We start from the raw sequence: 17,411 nt of genomic DNA, 5'->3' as shown, positions 1-17,411 counted from the left end.
GTGGTGATGGGGGCGGGGAGAGTCAACAACGCGGTCAAAGCTGTCAAGAAAGGTGCAGCCAATAGGAAACGAGTCTGTTTCTCAGGGGTCGGGGCTTAAGTGAGAGACGTCATTAGCGCGCGACTTTTGCCTGTGTCTGGAGAACCAGGAAAATGGTGGTGATGGCGCGACTCTCGCGGTCCGAGCGGCCGGACCTTGTCTTCGTAAGTCCGCAGCGGGATACAGCGGTGGCTTACGCGCCGAGGGATTAAAATCTGGATTCAGCCGAGGGTCTGAGCCTGGCAGTCCGTGGCTTTAAGCTAAAACTGATTACCAAGGCCGGGGGGGGGGGGGAGGATGTGCCTACATGTCCTATCTAGGAGGAAGGATCTGGTGCCAGACTTAGATACCTCGAAGCCCGAGGAAATATCTGCTGTCGTGGGTAAAGACCCGGATTCCCTGGTGGGGTCGTAAATGGGATTGGGGTGGAAGTAAATGGCATGACTGGGGTCTTTGCCTATAGGCAAAGAACTGGTAGGATTCTGGCTTATGGGGCGAGTCCCAGGTGTTCTGGGCAGTCGTTCAGACCGTTCAGGTTTCTGGGGTTAAGGCTTGGTGACCCCGAAGTGTGGTGAAGAGATCTCATGATGTGGCGCTTGTCTAGTGATGGCCAGTTCCTGAAGAACGGAAGACTTGGGATCTGGGATTAAAAGGCCTGACATTTTCAGCAAAATCTGGGTGTCCAGAACTAAGGGCCATACTGCTTCTTTGGAGATGAAGGCCTGGGGCAGAGTTGAGCTATGTACTGGGCAAGTGGGATCCCGAGACACCCCAAATTTGGTGTTTGGAACTGAAATAAAGATCTCATGGGGGGGGGTTGCTGGGAAGGTGGCTCAGTGGTAGAGTGCTTGCCTAGTATGCATGAAGCCCTGGGTTCAATTCCTCAGTGCCACATAAACAGAAAAAAAGCTCTGACTCAAGTGGTAGAGTGCTAGCACAGAGAGGCTCAGGGACAGTGCCTAGGCTCTAAGTTAAAGCCCCAAGCCCGGCAAAAAAAAAAAAAATCTCATAGCCTGGTCTGGAATGGAGATGAGTTGGTACCGGAAGACTGAAGGACAGCCAGTGGCTTGGTGTTTGAGATGAGCTGTGTTGTGACCAGGGCCCTTGTGTCTAGGAGTCTGGTGATGTGGGCCAGGCAGTGAACAGTGGGCTTTAGAAGGCCAAAGCTCATTTTCTAGATGGTGGTTTTGTGATCTGCATTACAGCCCAAATGACTGAGAGGTCTGATATCTAAGTTGGATGGCAGGTGGGTTTATTGTAAAGGGCAAAGTTTAGAAGCAGCGTCTGGTACCTGGCTAACAGTGGGCAGTGGAGCCTAGGATCTTAACACGAGCCTGGAGTTTGGGGGTCATGGGAAGGGACTACATTCAGGCTCTGGCCCTGACAGGAGGAAGAGGATCTTCCTTACGAAGAGGAAATCATGAGAAACCAGTTTTCAGTCAAATGCTGGCTCCGCTACATTGAGTTTAAACAGGGTGCCCCAAAACCCCGGCTCAATCAGCTGTATGAGCGGGCTCTCAAGCTGCTCCCCTGCAGGTATGAACGGTCTAGTGTCCCATCAACCCCTACGCCTCCTTGTTCATACTCCAATCTATATTAGGTTCCTAGTGATGGCAGGGTGCCCCTGGATCACCCGGGCGATCCATATCTGAGCCCACATGCTCTGACTGGTCTCACACCTTCCCTGACATTCCAATCCTTCCCGCTTTTCCTGAGACTGTCAGCCCTCCTCTTCAGTCCTTTTTCCTATCCATAGTTGCCTCCTGGGGCTAAGTAAAGGATTTTAGGGATCCATCACCTATCAGTGTCTGCTTCTTCCTGTTCCTCAGCTATAAACTCTGGTACCGCTACCTGAAGGCACGTCGTGCACAGGTGAAACACCGTTGTGTGACTGATCCTGCCTATGAAGATGTCAACAACTGTCATGAGAGGGCCTTTGTGTTCATGCACAAGGTGGGAGAATGGGCAGAGTGGAGGGGGCCCCTGAGCTCAGCACAATTGGGATGGATAATTAGAGTCAGTAGAGTGGATTCTGTTCTGGAGTTGGGAGTTCTGGGTGTTGCTGTATTTATGTCCTGGGTGTGTCCAGGCCAGGCAGGGAACGCACCCGCAGCTCAGGCCTCGCCTTCACACACACACACCCATTTCCAGATGCCCCGTCTATGGCTGGATTACTGCCAGTTCCTTATGGACCAGGGACGCGTCACACATACCCGCCGCACCTTTGACCGTGCCCTAAGGGCCCTGCCCATCACCCAGCACTCTCGCATTTGGCCCCTGTACCTGCGCTTCCTACGCTCCCACCCGCTGCCCGAGACTGCCGTGAGAGGCTACCGGCGCTTCCTCAAGGTGAGTCTGCCAGGTGGGCCAGTTCCCTGAGTCATTGGGAATGACACTGGCTCATTGGGACGAGATGGTAGTATAGCTGTGGCTCAAGTGGTAGAGTGCTAGCCTTGAACAATAGAAGCTCAGGGACAGCACCCAGACCCTGAGTTCAAGTGCTAGGACTGATGAGCACATGTGTGCATGTGCGCAAGCACACACACACACACACACAGTTGCCACTTGCCCAGAAGGAACATCTAATGTAACTGGGCAGACAGGGCTGAGTGTATGAAGCAGACTAAAATGGTAGTAGTAGTGAGAGCCACAGTTCCCAGCAGTGAGCACGGGGAGCACACACTCAGAATTTGTGAAACCCTTTTCACAGTGCTGTTTTGGGGGTGGGGGTGGCGCTTATGACAGAAATAAGTCCTAGACAGTGCAGACTAGGCTACCAGAGGCTAAACTGGACACATCAGGACTGGACTTAGACGAGTGGGGTCAAAGCTTTTCTAGAAAAGGGGGCAAGACTGAACCAGTCAGGATTGAGGCTGGGCCACCGGGAAGCTGGGGCCAGGTCGGAATGGCTGGCCCAGGAACTGGTGGGTGGATAGTGGATAGTGGCCCTGAGCCACAGGATCCGGATGGAGGTGTGGCCCTGTACCCCACTGACTCGCAGCTGAGTCCAGAGAGTGCCGAGGAGTACATCGAGTACCTCAAGTCGAGTGACAGGCTGGACGAGGCCGCCCAGCGCCTGGCCACCGTGGTGAATGATGAGCGCTTTGTGTCCAAGGCTGGCAAATCCAACTACCAGGTGGGCCTGCGGGTGAGTGGGCAGTGGGTGGTCCCCCCTCTGGGACGGAGACTGAGAGTCCCCTGTTGTCCTGCAGCTGTGGCATGAGCTGTGCGACCTCATCTCCCAGAACCCAGACAAGGTGCAGTCCCTCAATGTGGATGCCATCATCCGCGGGGGCCTCACCCGCTTCACCGACCAGCTGGGCAAGCTCTGGTGCTCGCTGGCTGACTACTACATTCGCAGTGGCCACTTTGAGAAGGTGTGTGTCCCCCAGGCCTCAGCGCGGGGTTGGGGGGGGGCGGGTGAGAGGGTGCAGGGCAGGGGACAGGTGCAAATGTGTGATGTGCGTACACATGCCCATGTCCAACCAATCAGGCATCCACCATCCTGCCAGTCCTTTAGACCAGTGTGCCTTAGGGAAAGGGGGAACAGACTGGGGTTCAGGTCTGGCTCTGGTCTCAGCCCTCTCAACTTGGGTGTTTCCTGTTTGCAAATTGAGGGGGTGACGGCCACTCTTCACCTGTGAGGGGCTGGCGTCGTGACAAGGGTCACCAAGCAAGCATCTGACACCAAGATATTTTTCTCCGGGCTTTTGCAACTGCAGCTGCCTTGTCTCTGGTGGCGTGCTTGCATCCGGGGACAGGGAGCCCCTGGAGAGCAGCTGGGCCCCGCTGCTGCGGCCTAAGAGAAGGTGGGAGCAGAGGGGAGAGGGCCAGGTCAGTACAGTAGGAGAGCCAGGCATCAGTGGCTCATGCCTGTAATCCTTGCTACTCAGGAGGCTGAAATCTGAGGATCACGGTTCAAAGCCAGCCCGGGCAAGAAACTCCATGAGACTCTTATCTCCAATAAACCACTCAAAACCAGAAGTGGCACTGTGGCTCAAGTGGTAGAGCACTTGGCTTGAGCTGAAGGGTTGAGAGATAGTGCCCAGGCCCAGCATTCAAGCCCCATGACCAACAAAAAAAACAAACAAAAAAAATATATACAGTAGGAGAACAGGGTTGGGGGGACCCAGGGGACAGGGAGGTGGGGCTCAGCTCTGTTTGGCGGGGTACAAGGAAACATGAACATGAGCTGGAGAAGGGCCAGGCAAGGAGGTGGGTGGTTAGGCACAACATTGGAGTCTCCGAGGGCCAGCTGAGGCAGGATTCACACAGGATGGGCTGGAAGGAGATGGGACTGTTGCTGGGTGCCTCGTGCTTTACGCATTCAGTCAGGTGAAGTGTCTCTGCGACCTCAGTTTACCAACGAGGCCCCGAGGCTCCCCTTATCAACTGGGCAGGGAGGGGTAGGAGGACATCATCCTGCCGATCAGAACTTGCAGGAGCTGGAGGGCAGGGGGAGAGGTACCTCAGGAAAACTCCACTCTTATGTTAGACTAGGCAAGGGCACTTTTTGAGGTGCCCGTGGGTGGGGTGGCGTCTTGTTCTCACTGCGCCCTGTGTCCGCAGGCCCGGGATGTGTACGAGGAGGCCATCCGCACAGTGATGACCGTACGGGACTTCACGCAAGTGTTTGACAGCTATGCCCAGTTTGAGGAAAGCATGATCGCTGCCAAGATGGAGACGGCCTCAGAGCTGGGGCGGGAGGAGGAAGGTGAGCATGGGCACAGGCTGGCCATGGCTAGGTAGGCCTGAGTGCTTGGGTAGGGTGGATAGTGGCAGAGTTCTGGAGTGCCCAGGATTGCAGACCCTTTAGGCTTAGGCCAGAACCTGGTAGGACGGGACAGTAGGGGTACAGGTGGCCTTGTGCCAGGGCCATGACCCCCTCCTGCCCGGCTCTCAGACGACGTGGACCTGGAGCTGCGCCTGGCCCGCTTCGAGCAACTCATCAGCCGGAGGCCCCTGCTGCTCAACAGCGTCCTGCTGCGTCAGAACCCACACCATGTGCACGAGTGGCACAAGCGCGTGGCCCTGCACCAGGGCCGTCCCCGGGAGGTGCGTGGCGGTCCCCAGCCCTGCCCTCACCCACACTGCCAGGCCCTGGCCATCCAGCCTGACCTCGATCCTCCTGCCCACAGATCATCAACACGTACACCGAGGCAGTGCAGACTGTAGACCCCTTCAAGGCCACAGGCAAGCCCCACACATTGTGGGTCGCCTTCGCCAAGTTTTATGAAGATAACGGGCAGCTGGATGATGTAAGCCCCGTGCTAGTGTGTGTGTGTGTGTGTGTGTGTGTGTGTGTGTGTGTGTGTGTGAAAGCAGTTATTTTTCCCTCACAGGCCAGCAAAGTCTCACCCACTCACTCCCACAGGCCCGAGTGATCCTAGAGAAAGCCACCAAGGTGAATTTCAAGCAGGTTGATGACCTGGCCAGCGTGTGGTGCCAGTGTGGTGAACTGGAGCTCCGGCACGAGAATTATGACCAGGCCTTGCGGCTGCTGCGGGTAAAAATCAATCGGGGATAGGGGGCCGGGGTTGTGGGGGGTATGTGGGCAGCCCCTGTACACCTCCCTGCCCTCTTCCCCCCTCACTTTCTTCCCTGCAGAAGGCCACAGCACTGCCTGCCCGCCGAGCCGAGTACTTTGACAGCTCAGAACCTGTGCAGAACCGCGTGTACAAGTCTTTGAAAGTGTGGTCAATGCTCGCCGACCTGGAGGAGAGTCTGGGCACCTTCCAGGTCAGCTGGTGAGCGTGGGGAGGAGCAGTGCCCACAGCCAGTTAGTCCCTGACCTGGCCCTAACCTGGCCCTTTCCTCCTCAGTCCACCAAGGCCGTGTACGACCGCATCCTGGACCTGCGCATCGCCACACCACAGATCGTCATCAACTATGCCATGTTCCTGGAGGAGCACAAGTACTTCGAGGAGAGCTTCAAGGTATGCAAGCCCCCCCCACTTTGCTCTCCAACACAAGCAAAAAGCGGCGGAAAAAAACTTGCCTCAAGCTGGGCGCCAGTCGCTCATGCCTCTAATCCTAGCTACTCAGGAATCTGAGATATTAGGATCATGGTTCAAAGCCAGCCCAGGCAGGAAAGTCAGTGAGACTCTTATCTCCAATGAACCACCAGAAAACTGGAAGTGGAGCTATAGCTCAAAGCGATAGAGTGCTAGCCTTGAGCAAAAAAGCTTAGGCCAGCACCAGGCCCTGAGTTCAAGCCCCATGACCAACCAAGAAAAAAAGAGCAAGATGAGTCCGGGCTGGTTCCTTCCAGGGCTGCTCTCTCTGTGTGGCTTACAGAAGCCTCTTGCCCTATGTCTTTGTTCATACAGTCATCTGTGTCCTGATCTTTGTATTTTGGCAGTACTTGAGTTTGAACCCATGGCTTTTCGTTCTTACTTGACTTGCTTAACTGGCAGTTTATCACTTGAGCTACACCTCCAACCCTGCTTTTTGTTGTTGTTTTGCTGGCTAGTTTGAGATAGTGTTTCACATACTTTTCTGCCTAAATTAGCCTTGAACTGTGGTCCTCCAGATATCAGCCTCCTGAGTAGCTAGGAGTACAGGCCTGAGCTCCAGCCCCTAGTTCTGATCCCTTCCCCTGAAACCAGCAGTCTAATCCCTCCTCGATTTAGCTACGTTACCTCATTTCTAGCTGTGCTTGTGTTTGGGGCACTGGGCATCTAGAACGCAGCATACAGGTGTGCTAAGCAGGTGCGGAATCCTGCCCCCTTGTGCAATGGGACTATATTGGTCCCTGCTCAGGTGACAGGTTGGTGGGGGGGGGGGGGCTCCTGTCTCTGTGGTGGGGTCCATCCCAATGCTGGGCTTGTGGTTGTGAAGATGCCACAGGCAGACCCCACAGATGGGGGGGTGGCACAGGTGTCCCTAGCCCCTCTGCCCTGCTCTCAGGACATTGCGACCATGTCACGTCTGCAAAGGTGAGAACCCACCACCTCTAACCTCAGTGTCACCTAGGAGGTGCCAGACCCAGACCCAGGTGCTTAGAGCCTCAGTACACCCCTGTTCTTGCATCCTTGGGGTCTGTTGAGGGACACAGACCAGATGCAGACATTCCCTGCTCCTTTGGGACAGGCGTACGAGCGCGGCATCTCCCTGTTCAAATGGCCCAATGTGTCGGACATCTGGAGCACCTACCTGACCAAGTTCATCGCCCGCTACGGGGGCCGCAAGCTGGAGCGGGCACGTGACCTGTTCGAGCAGGCACTGGATGGCTGCCCCCCCAAATACGCCAAGAGTGAGGAGGCTTGGGAGGGCTTGCCCTGGGAGGTTGGGGGGACCTGGGGACACAAGGCGGCACCACTGATCTCTATGCCATGGTAGCCCTGTACCTGCTGTATGCACAGCTAGAGGAGGAGTGGGGCCTGGCCCGGCATGCCATGGCCGTGTACGACCGTGCCACGCGGGCCGTGGAACCTGCCCAGCAGTACGACATGTTCAACATCTACATCAAGCGGGCTGCGGAAATCTATGGCGTCACGCACACGCGTAGTATCTACCAGAAAGCCATCGAGGTGCCTGGGATGGGGAGGAGGGGCAATGAGAGTGTGGCCAGCACCTTAGGGTTCCCTTCCTAACCCCGTCCCTTCCCTACACCTCAAGGTGCTGTGCGATGAGCACGCCCGGGAAATGTGCCTGCGCTTCGCTGACATGGAGTGCAAGCTGGGCGAGATCGACCGTGCCCGGGCCATTTACAGCTTCTGCTCCCAGATCTGCGACCCCCGGGTAAGCCTTGGGCTGAGGAGGTCAGGATGGGCATCAGGGGGGCTGCAGGCGAGCACCTGTGTCTCACACACACATGCGCATGCATGCATGCGTCTCTTTCCCCTCTCGTGTCTCACGTACACATGCGTGTACATGTCTCACCCCCCCCCCATACACACAGACCACAGGGGCGTTCTGGCAGACGTGGAAGGACTTTGAGGTGCGGCATGGCAACGAGGACACCATCAGGGAAATGCTGCGGATCCGCCGCAGCGTGCAGGCCACCTACAACACGCAGGTCAACTTCATGGCCTCTCAGATGCTCAAGGTGTCGGGCAGTGCCACGGGCACTGGTGAGCTCACCCTCCTCCGTGCCTGTACAGTGTGTGGTGGCTGATGTGTCTGGAGGGGGCCACCCTTGGCATCTGAACTCCCCTTTCCTCCAGTCTCCGACCTGGCCCCTGGACAGAGTGGCATGGATGACATGAAGCTTCTAGAACAGAGAGCTGAGCAGCTTGCAGCCGAGGCCGAGCGGGATCAGCCCTCACGGGCCCAGAACAAGATCCTCTTTGTGAGGTAAGGAGCCAGGTGAGAGGGGGAGCGGGGGAGGCCAGTGGAGAGCCCCCCAGCTGACAGCAGTATGGCGCCCTGCCTCTAGGAGCGACGCGTCCCGAGAGGAGCTAGCGGAGCTGACCCAGCAGGTCAACCCCGAGGAGATCCAGCTGGGTGAAGATGAAGACGAAGACGAGATGGACCTGGAGCCTAATGGTCAGTGGCCAGCCAGTAGCCAGGGGCAGGGGCAGGGCGGTGCCCAGGGGAATGACCGTCCTTGCCTGCCTTCCCCACAGAGGTCCGGCTGGAGCAGCAGAGCGTGCCAGCTGCAGTGTTCGGGAGCCTGAAGGACGACTGACCCCCCCCTTCCTCCCCTCTCCCTGCATCCCTGTAATACAGCCCATGTTTGTAGTTTGTACGTCATGGCCTCAGCCTCCTTCCTGCAGCCCAGGTGCCCCAGGGGTTGCCAGCTCAGAGGTCCTGGCCCTGGGCCTGGATTGGCTGGCACGGGAGGCGGGGCGAGCCGTGGCAAGCCAGGCAGACACCTTTACCCCACACATCCAGTTCTGGGCGCCATGCAGCCATACACTCTGCCCCTACCCCAGGCCTGGTATCAAGCTCGTCTGCAAGGCTCTCTGACCCCAAGCCCGGGGGGGGGGGGGAACGTGGCTCCTGGCACTGCTACAGGGGTGTCACCAGCCCCTGCCCACCCAACCATTCCAGGCTGTGCTCCACCAGGCAAGGAGCCCTGCACAGTCAGGCAGGCTCCTTCCGGCTCTGGAAGCTGATTAGCAAGGCACTTGCACCCCTGGCCTGGTGCCAGGAGCCTGGCCTCACCCACAGGGCAAAGAGGGTGTGGTCCTCTCTGTGGGAAGCCATTAAAGGGTTTTAAGCTATTAAGGGGCTTTAGGCTTCAGGGGACTTAATCAGATTTTTGCTCTGAGCAGGTAACCGGCTGTCACGTGGGCAGGAGGCAGCTGGAGATGAGGAGAGCCCTGCCTACCCCCTCCCCACTGGCTTGGGCCCACAAGGCAGTCATGGGACCCGAGGGAGTGGGGCCTCAGGGGCAGGCGACACGGATTGGGCTGTGTTGATGGAGGAAGCACCTGGGCCCTCCACCTGAGACGCCCAGTAGAAACTGGATCCTTAGCTGTGGGGCTCTGAGCAGGGAAACACTGGGCTCCCCAGCTCAGAGGCGGTAACTGAGCCTAGAAATGCAGGCAGACAGGCTGCAGGGAAAAGATCCAGTTTAGAAATTGGCTGTAGACCAAGTGCCAGGAAAGACCAATATCAGCCGCAGAGGGAAATGTGTGCCTGGGGGGGAGGGAAAGGGGGGGCATGTGTGTGTGTGTAGAGCTGGAGGCCCAGGGAGAGGAGAGCTGGGCAGCAGCGCCTGTACCGAGAGGTCAGTTCTGAGATGCACCCCGGGGAGGGCATGTGGGCAGGAAAGCCACTACTGACCTTGGCAGAAGCCACACTGGTGCCATCCAGGGGGCAGAGGAGACAAACTAGACTTGCTTACAGATAAGAACCAGAGACTGAAAGCTAGCAGGCCTTGGAGGGAGGTGACAAGGCTGGACTTTGATTTTAAATTATTTTATTCAAGAAGGTGGGGAGGACAGACAAGGGGACTGAGCTGAGCCCTGAGTCCTGAAACCTCCCAGCTCAGCCCCCCACAGCAGGACTAGACTCAAAAGTTAGGGGGTGGGGACTCCAGCCCCACCCAGACATAGATGGAGACAGACAGGACCCAGGAGTAGACTGACTGTCCTTCAGGAGGGCGGCAGCCAGAGCACGGCCCAGGGCAGGGCTATTTGGGGGTGCCCCCGCCCTTCTTGGGTGTGGTGGGCTTTTTGCTCTGCCAGAGGTGTCCCTGGATGGTGAAGGCGTCCACACTCATGGACATGGTCTTGGCGGGGATCTGGGTAAAGCGCTTGCGGTCCGAGTTGTACTTATAGATCCCTTCCACCATGGCGGGTGTGACCGTGCGGGGCCCGTAACCCGCCAACCTTGACAGCTCCTCCGTCTCGCCCGAGAGCGTGTACAGTGCCCGGAACTGGCAGCTGGAGTCCCGGAAGAGGATCAGGAAGTGGTTGGCTTTGCTCTTCTCGATTTCCTGAGTCGGGGGGACGAAGGCCATCAGTGGGCCAGGACTAAACACACATACACACACACACACACACACTGCGCAGGTGCAGGCTCACCTCCAGAATGCGGTTCTTCTGTGGCTCATTCACCTTGCCGGCCAGGCAGCAATGTGACAGGGCATTGTGGATGATGAATTTGTTGGACTTGGCACTGGGCTCTTTGTACAGCTTGGGACCTAGAGGGTGGGGGTCAGCAGGGGTCAGGGAGCCCCGGGGCAGCCCAAGAGCACATCTCCTCACCCGCAAAGCCTCCTCACCTGTGTACTCTGGCACGGATGCCGGGGACGAGGCATTGCTGCCATTCTCCCAGTCCCGGTCCCGGTTGCCAGGCAGGCGGCTGGGGGACATGAGGCCGGATGGGGATGGAGCCCTGCAAGGGGGAAGGGGTGGGGGAGGCACAGTCAGAGGTGATAGAGAGGGACCAGGAGGGATCTCCCCACAAGTGACACTGCCACCACAGTTGCACTGTGCCACCACAGTTGCACTGTACACTTAAGTGCACAGGGGTACTAGCTGGAGGCTTGTGGGCCAAGGTAAGGACAACGCCATGTGCGCACACAGGTACACATACACAGGTACACATACACAGGTACACACACCCCCAAGCCCCCCCCCCCCCGGTTGGCAAGGATTTGTGCAATCCTCCAATAGATAGGCTCTGAGCCCCCTGCCTGGCCAGGTGGAGCTCACCGAGACGGCCTCTTCACACCGAGGTTATTGGGGGTCTCGTTGGCCACGGTGGACAGGGACAATGTGGACTGCGAGTAGATCTTGCTGAGCCTTGAGCCTGGGAAGAGACCGCACAAGATCAGCCTCACTGGAGGCTCCCTCACCTCCATAAATAGCCCACACAGCCTTCTGCACCTCCAGACACCCCACCAAGGGGGCCTCATAGCTCAGCCAGAGAAAGGGAAGCCCCATCACCCCACCCCAGAAAGCCCTCCCATCCACAGGCCTTCCCCCACCCTGCACCCCTACAGCACCCCCTTTTCCTCTCCACGTACTCCTCCCCCCAGGGCCTCACCCAGCCTGCCCGGGAAGGGGCGCTGGGCAGGCTCCCCCCACAGGGTCCTCACCCAACAGGCCGCGGGCTGGGCTTCGTGCCAAGGCCGAGTCATCACAGCAACCAGAGCGTGGCCGGGGGGCCCTCCGCCCGCCCCGACCCGGCCCCCCGGTCCCCGTGGCCCGGGGCCGCAGCACCTTGTCTAAATCATCCATCAGCTTTAGCTGGGCCCGGCGCTCATACTCGAGCCTTGTGAAGTCCCCTCGACGGGGGCCCACCTCATCTTCAGCGGGGGCTCGGGCAGCAGGGGCCAGGGTGGTTGCTGGGGCTACTGTGGGGGCTGCAGGGGCTGGGCCTGGAGCCTCCTCCTGGGCCAACCTGCAGACACCAGAGCCATGCAGCAAGCATGGGGTTACTGCAGGCAGCGAGGCCCCTCCCCACCCCACCCCCCAACTAGTCCCAGCCTCACCTGGCAGCCTCCTCCCTCCGCTGCTCCTTCTCGGCCTCCTGCCACTGTTTGCGCCGCCGGGCCTCCTCCACCCGCCGCTGCTGCCGCTCCAGCAGACTGGCCCGCTTTTGGGCCATCTCGTCCTCTGGCTTGTCTTCATCCTGAGGGGAAAGACATGGAATCTTGCTGATCACTTCTCTGCTATGGCAAGGAAGCCCCTTCTCCACTGACCCAATCGCCAGCTATTCACCTCACCTTTGTAAATGGTCCTGGGGTATTCAGCTGGTGCCTACTTAATGCACAAGCTGACACTAGGCACCGAGGTAGATGTGAAAACTGCTCACATAAAGCACTTAACCCAACACGGTACACAGACCATGAACACTGGGAGATGCAGAGGGGGTATGCCAGTCTAAACTTCAGTCAGTCCTACATGGGGGACAGAATCCCCCCCTAGAGAATGACGGATTTAACTGAGGAAGAGAAAGGAAAGCCTTACTTAATAGCAGGTACAAAGGCCCTGAGGCCAGAATAAATGAGGCAGAAGTGTATGACTGATCTGGCTAGGACACAGGCAGAAGGTACATGATGAGGCTAGAGGCAAGCAGAGCTCAAAGCTATGAGGACTTTCTTTGGTCCTAAGAACAAGAACCATGGACCAAATCCCTGCTGCTCAGTGGAAAATGGCCAGGAGTTGGGGGAAGTGGTGGAGACCAGTCAGGAGATGACCACATGATGAAGATAGAGAATGATCAAACATCTGAAGGGGAACTGGTTGGTCCACACTTGGAGAAGAAAACCAGAAGACCCTAGCCCTGCCTGGCCAATTACTCCTATCCATCTATCACCACCATCTGTCCACCAACCTCTTCTCCACCTGCCCTCCTACCCTCTTTAATCCATCCATCTTTCCACCTCCTAATCTATGCCCTCTTCCATCCACCACCTCCAATTATCCTATCTGTCCATCCATCCATCTACCCACCAAACACTCATCCATCCATCCTAAGCCAAGCAACCTACCTGTCTAATTCATCCACTCAACCTATCCATCATCCATCTAGCCAACCTATCCACCATGCTTCCAACCTAGCCAACCAACCTATCCATCCATCCGCTCAACCTACTCATCAAGCCACTTAGCCTAAGTCAACCAACCTATCCATCCATCCGCTCAACCTACTCATCAAGCCACTTAGCCTAAGTCAACCAACCTATCTACTCACCAATCCCCCTCCATGTATCACTCTACCCACCCAACCTATCCATCATTCATCCACCACCTAATTTATCTATCATCTACCCACCCCATCCATCCAGTGAACCAACTTATCTTCCATTCACTCACCCACCAACCTACCAATCATCCATCCATTCAGCAACCACCTTACCTATCATCCATCCATCTAGCAACCTATCCATATATCCAACCAACCTATCACCTGTGCATCCAATTTCTATCCACCCACTCAACTTAGCCTACTAGCTACCTATTCTTATGCCCAATCAATCCATCCATCTGCCTACTCACATACCCATCCATATTCATCCACCCACCCAACCTATCCATCGTTCACCTACACCTACCACCCAACTTATCCATCATCCATTCATCTACCACCCCATCCATCCATCATCCATCCATCTACCCACCCACCCAACCTGTCAATTATCCATCCATCCAACTACCTCCTTACTTATCATCTATCCAACTTCTATCCACTCACTCAACTTACTCAGCCTTCTAGCCACCTATCCTTATACCCAATCCATCCATCCATCTACCCACATACCCATCTATATTTATCCCCCCACCCAACCTACCCGTCATTCATTTACCATCCAACTTATCCTCCATTCATTTACCCACCCCATCCATCCATCCACACACCCATCCATCCATCCATCCATCCACACACCCATCCATCCATCCATCCATCCACCCACCCATACAACTTATCTACCATCCACCTACCCTCCCAACCAATCATCCATCCATCCATCCATCTACTTATCTACAAAGTCAATCATCCATCCATCCAACCACCCACCACCTTACCCATCCTCCATCCCTCTAACAACCTAACCAAGTACCCAACCAATCTTTCATTCACCCACCTTCCATCTACCCAAGTTATTCAATATTCTAGCCACCTACCCTTAAACACAATCCATCCATCAATTTGCCTACCCTCATTTTATCCAGCCATTCATCCATCAGTAAAGTCCTTCTCCATCTTTCCATATCCTCATTGACCCCCTTCCGGGGCATTCCACTTTCCAGCCAGTCATTATTCACCATCCGTCCTCTCACTTGCTCAGGTGACTCACCTTATAGAAGAATCCAAGCCCAGCCCGGGGCTCGCCTTCTGAAGATGCCTCTTCCTCCAAGGAATCCTCAGCCCCTGGGGGGCTCCCATCTCCCTCTTCATCGGCAGGAGGCTCCCCCAGACTTCCCAAGGGGATCTCAATGAGGCCAGGTCGGGCAGGCTCCTCTGGAGGCGTCCCCTCCGCCAGGAGGATGGAGGAACGTGTCTGTACAGGCACCTGGCTCGGTGAGAACTTGCGCAGGTGGGGGAGGCTGTCTACATCATGGGGTGGAGTGAGTACTCGGGTCAGGGGTGCCAGCCGTAGCTCTGCCGGCCGTGCATGTTTGGGGCTGCGGGGTGTCGGGCTGGGGCCAGGCCCCGGGCTGCGCCTGGTAGCCGGGGCACGCCTGGCGGGGCTGGGGGAGGCAGCTTTGGGCCCAGTTGGGGGGCCAGGGATGACCCACGCAGCAGGGGGCGGGGCAGGTCCAGGAGCCTCTGGTGGGGCTAGAAGCCGCTGCTGCTGGTCCGTGAGCCTCTGCATGTCCCGCTGCAGCGAGCTCAAGGCAGCACTGAGCTTGCTGACCGCGCGATTATAGTCTCCCAGGCCCTCGGGGGGCACCAGGCCCAGGTCAGGAGAGAAGGTCACCGCCTTAGGCCGAGAGGTCGGTTCACCCTGGCCCTCGCCCGCCGGCCGCTCCCCACCAGGGGCTGAGCCAGACTGGGCTTCGGCCTCAGCCTCCGCCTCGGCCTCGGCCTCCCCTCCGGCCTCTCGTGGCTGCACCTGCAGGAAGGCACTCTTGCCCAACCGCTGCCGGTGTTTGGCGAAGATGGCCTCGATGCGCCGCTTTTGGGCCTCGATGGCTCGGCGTTTCTCCTCCAGCCGGGCTCCTAGCTCACTCATCTCTGAGCTGAGGACGTCGGGGGCTGCCGGCGTGGACGTGGGGGACCCCACTCCGGCCTCGGCCTCAGCTTTCACCAGCTGCTTCTTGCGCTCGGCAAAACTGGTCATCTTGACTTCCGAGTTGGTGGCTGCTGGGGACGAAGCCACCGCCTTGGGGGACCCCTCACAGGGGGCAGGTGGTTTCGTTAGCTCCCCTGCGGGGCTTGGAGATGGTTTGGAGGGGGTCGCGGGGTGGGACACATAGACGGGCGCTTTGGGGGGCCCATCGGACAGGGTCTTCAAGGACCTGTCGGGCGGGTAGGATGAGGCCAGCTGTGGTTTGGAGGGCCCCTCAGGTGAGTGGAGATAGAAGCTGCCATCAGCAGCCCCATCGGGGAGCAGGCGGGGCTCGGCACTGTGAATAATTTGTAAGGCCTCCTCGATAGTGGGCAGGTCGCCAGGTTCCGGGGTTTGCTGGGCAGGGGTCCGAGCGGGCACAGGACGCGGCGGGCCCAGACTGTCGGAGCTGACGGAACGGAGCAGGACGGGGTCTCCCATGACCACATCCACGTCGCTGTCCAGGCCAAAGGGGGTGCTGAACGACACAGCCTGGGAGAGGGGACGGCTGGGCGGCCAGAGGGAGGGGTCAGCCCCTGGGGGACGGGCTTGGGCTCTATCCCACCCAAAGCCCGCCTGCTGCTCAGCCGGGGCCCTGCACATGCGCTCACCTGAGCTGACGGTTCCAGGCCTTGCCCAGGGCTTCCATGTGCGACATGGACGGGGAAGACTTCAGGGAGCCTGAAGTGGGGTGGGGGTGGGGGGTCAGTATAGGGTCCTGGGGGTCCTGGGTGGGATCAGAGGGATCATTATGTATGGGCTCACAGCAAATGTTTCCACAAATGGGGATTTGGGCCATTCAGTATCATCAAGTCCCAAGGTGCCATCAGGAAAATTAATCTGGAGATCACTTTGGGGGTGCCAGAAAGACTAACATGAACTAGGACTGTCTTATTTTGTTTTTTTTTTTGGTGCTGGTCCTGGGGCTTGAACTCAGGGACTATCTTTTGCTCAAGACTAGCTACTCTACCACTAAGCCACAATTCCACTTCCAGCTCTGTGCGTGTGTGTGTGTGTGCGTGTGCGCGCGCGTGTGTTTCATTGGAGATAAAAGAGTCTCATGGATTTTCCTGCCCAGGCTGGCTTCAAACCAGGATCCTCAGATCTCAGGCTTCCTGAGTCACTCAGATGACAGTATGAGCCACTGGCACCTTGGCTAAACTGGGTCCATCTTGGAGTGAGGGTCTCACCTGTGGATCCTCGGAGTGGGGACTGGGGGCCGCCAGGGGACAGGAGTGGATGGCGGAAGTTGAATACTGGAGAGCTGCCAAGAAATGGTCTTTGATGGTGGGACATCCCATAACCTCCCCCTTTCCTCCCGCAGCTCCCTAGGTTTCCCCAGTCCTACCCAGAAGCTGCTACCATGGCAGGAACTAACTCTGGGCTGTGAAGAGATTGTACCTGCTCCCACTGTTGTTCTGAGATGGAGAGGCTTCGGTGGCCTTGGGGGAGGTGGCTGCCAGAGAGAGAGAGAAGAGGGTCGGGTGGGGCTCAGCCCCTCAGCCCCCAACTGGACTCAGTGGCCCCAAACTCACCATGACCATCAGGCAGGTCCTTGGCTTGCACAAAGTCGGGTTTCAGCACCTCAAAGCACATAAACATCTCAGCTAGCAGCACCACCAAGTTGACCTGGAGGCAAAGTGGAGGATTAACCAAAAGCCACACAGCCCTAGATGCCTGTCTGGTTTCCTCTAGGCTTCCCTGAGGGCCTTACCTTGAGGGGAGGTGGGACGTAGAGCAGGTCCTCCAGGGACAGTGGGCAGCCACGAGGAAGGCGGGAGGCACAGAAGTCCTGTACCAGCTGGAGATTGTACAGGCTGTCCGCCACAGACATGGGGTCCTTGAGGCACACCTCTGTAAGGACAGGACACCCCCCAATTCTATAGGAAAGTGGAGAGGGGCCCCAGAAAATCCCAGCAGCCAATACATAAGAAATATGAATTACATCCTGCCAGGCACCAGTGGCTCTCACCTATAATCCTAGCTACCCAGCAGGCTGAGATCTGGCTGGGAAGGTGGCTTAGTGGTAGAGTGCTTGCCTAGCATGCATGAAGCCCTGGGTTTGATTGCTCAGAACCACAGAAACAGGAAAAAGCTGGACATGGTGCTGTGGCTCAAAGGGTAGAGCACTAACCTTAAGCACATAGAGGCTCAGGGACAGTCTAGGCCCTGAGTTCAAGCCCCAGGCCTGGGG

The 17,411-nt window shown here is 57.4% G+C and overlaps 2 protein-coding genes across 3 annotated transcripts in view; one reads left to right on the top strand and one right to left on the bottom strand.

The window, feature by feature from the left end:
• The first annotated feature begins 120 nt into the window (after window positions 1–120).
• On the top strand, window positions 121–8,736 carry Xab2 (XPA binding protein 2). 2 transcript variants are annotated; one of them, XM_013033602.1, is made up of 19 exons: window positions 121–203; window positions 1,427–1,575; window positions 1,869–1,992; window positions 2,191–2,388; window positions 3,041–3,175; window positions 3,252–3,416; window positions 4,609–4,753; window positions 4,943–5,094; window positions 5,178–5,297; window positions 5,414–5,545; window positions 5,647–5,778; window positions 5,862–5,975; window positions 7,132–7,294; window positions 7,381–7,571; window positions 7,660–7,782; window positions 7,943–8,114; window positions 8,208–8,337; window positions 8,420–8,529; window positions 8,610–8,736. In XM_013033602.1, exons 1-19 carry the CDS (start codon window positions 153–155, stop codon window positions 8,669–8,671), a joined length of 2,568 nt encoding a protein of 855 aa, XP_012889056.1. In that variant the 5' UTR covers window positions 121–152; the 3' UTR covers window positions 8,672–8,736. The 2 variants fall into 2 exon arrangements, with proteins under 2 accessions (XP_012889056.1, XP_012889057.1); XM_013033603.1 differs by lacking the exons at window positions 121–203; window positions 1,869–1,992 and having other exon boundaries at window positions 1,527–1,575.
• A 1,163-nt stretch (window positions 8,737–9,899) lies between these two features.
• Window positions 9,900–17,411, bottom strand: part of Camsap3 (calmodulin regulated spectrin-associated protein family, member 3) — a 20,764-nt gene continuing 13,252 nt past the window's right edge. The window contains exons 6-17 of the mRNA XM_013033604.1: window positions 16,932–17,071; window positions 16,753–16,846; window positions 16,619–16,673; window positions 16,408–16,481; window positions 15,829–15,898; window positions 14,243–15,725; window positions 11,933–12,072; window positions 11,537–11,841; window positions 11,151–11,247; window positions 10,718–10,830; window positions 10,518–10,636; window positions 9,900–10,429 (exon numbers count right to left, since the gene is read on the bottom strand). Coding sequence (XP_012889058.1) covers window positions 10,124–10,429; window positions 10,518–10,636; window positions 10,718–10,830; window positions 11,151–11,247; window positions 11,537–11,841; window positions 11,933–12,072; window positions 14,243–15,725; window positions 15,829–15,898; window positions 16,408–16,481; window positions 16,619–16,673; window positions 16,753–16,846; window positions 16,932–17,071 — 2,996 coding nt within the window. The 3' untranslated portion in view covers window positions 9,900–10,123. The remainder of the gene's footprint in view (window positions 10,430–10,517; window positions 10,637–10,717; window positions 10,831–11,150; window positions 11,248–11,536; window positions 11,842–11,932; window positions 12,073–14,242; window positions 15,726–15,828; window positions 15,899–16,407; window positions 16,482–16,618; window positions 16,674–16,752; window positions 16,847–16,931; window positions 17,072–17,411) is intronic.

This window comes from Dipodomys ordii, unplaced genomic scaffold, assembly GCF_000151885.1.
Source record: "Dipodomys ordii isolate 6190 unplaced genomic scaffold, Dord_2.0 Scaffold171, whole genome shotgun sequence".
NCBI lineage: Eukaryota > Metazoa > Chordata > Mammalia > Rodentia > Heteromyidae > Dipodomys > Dipodomys ordii.
This window is presented reverse-complemented; position numbering and strand designations above follow the sequence as displayed.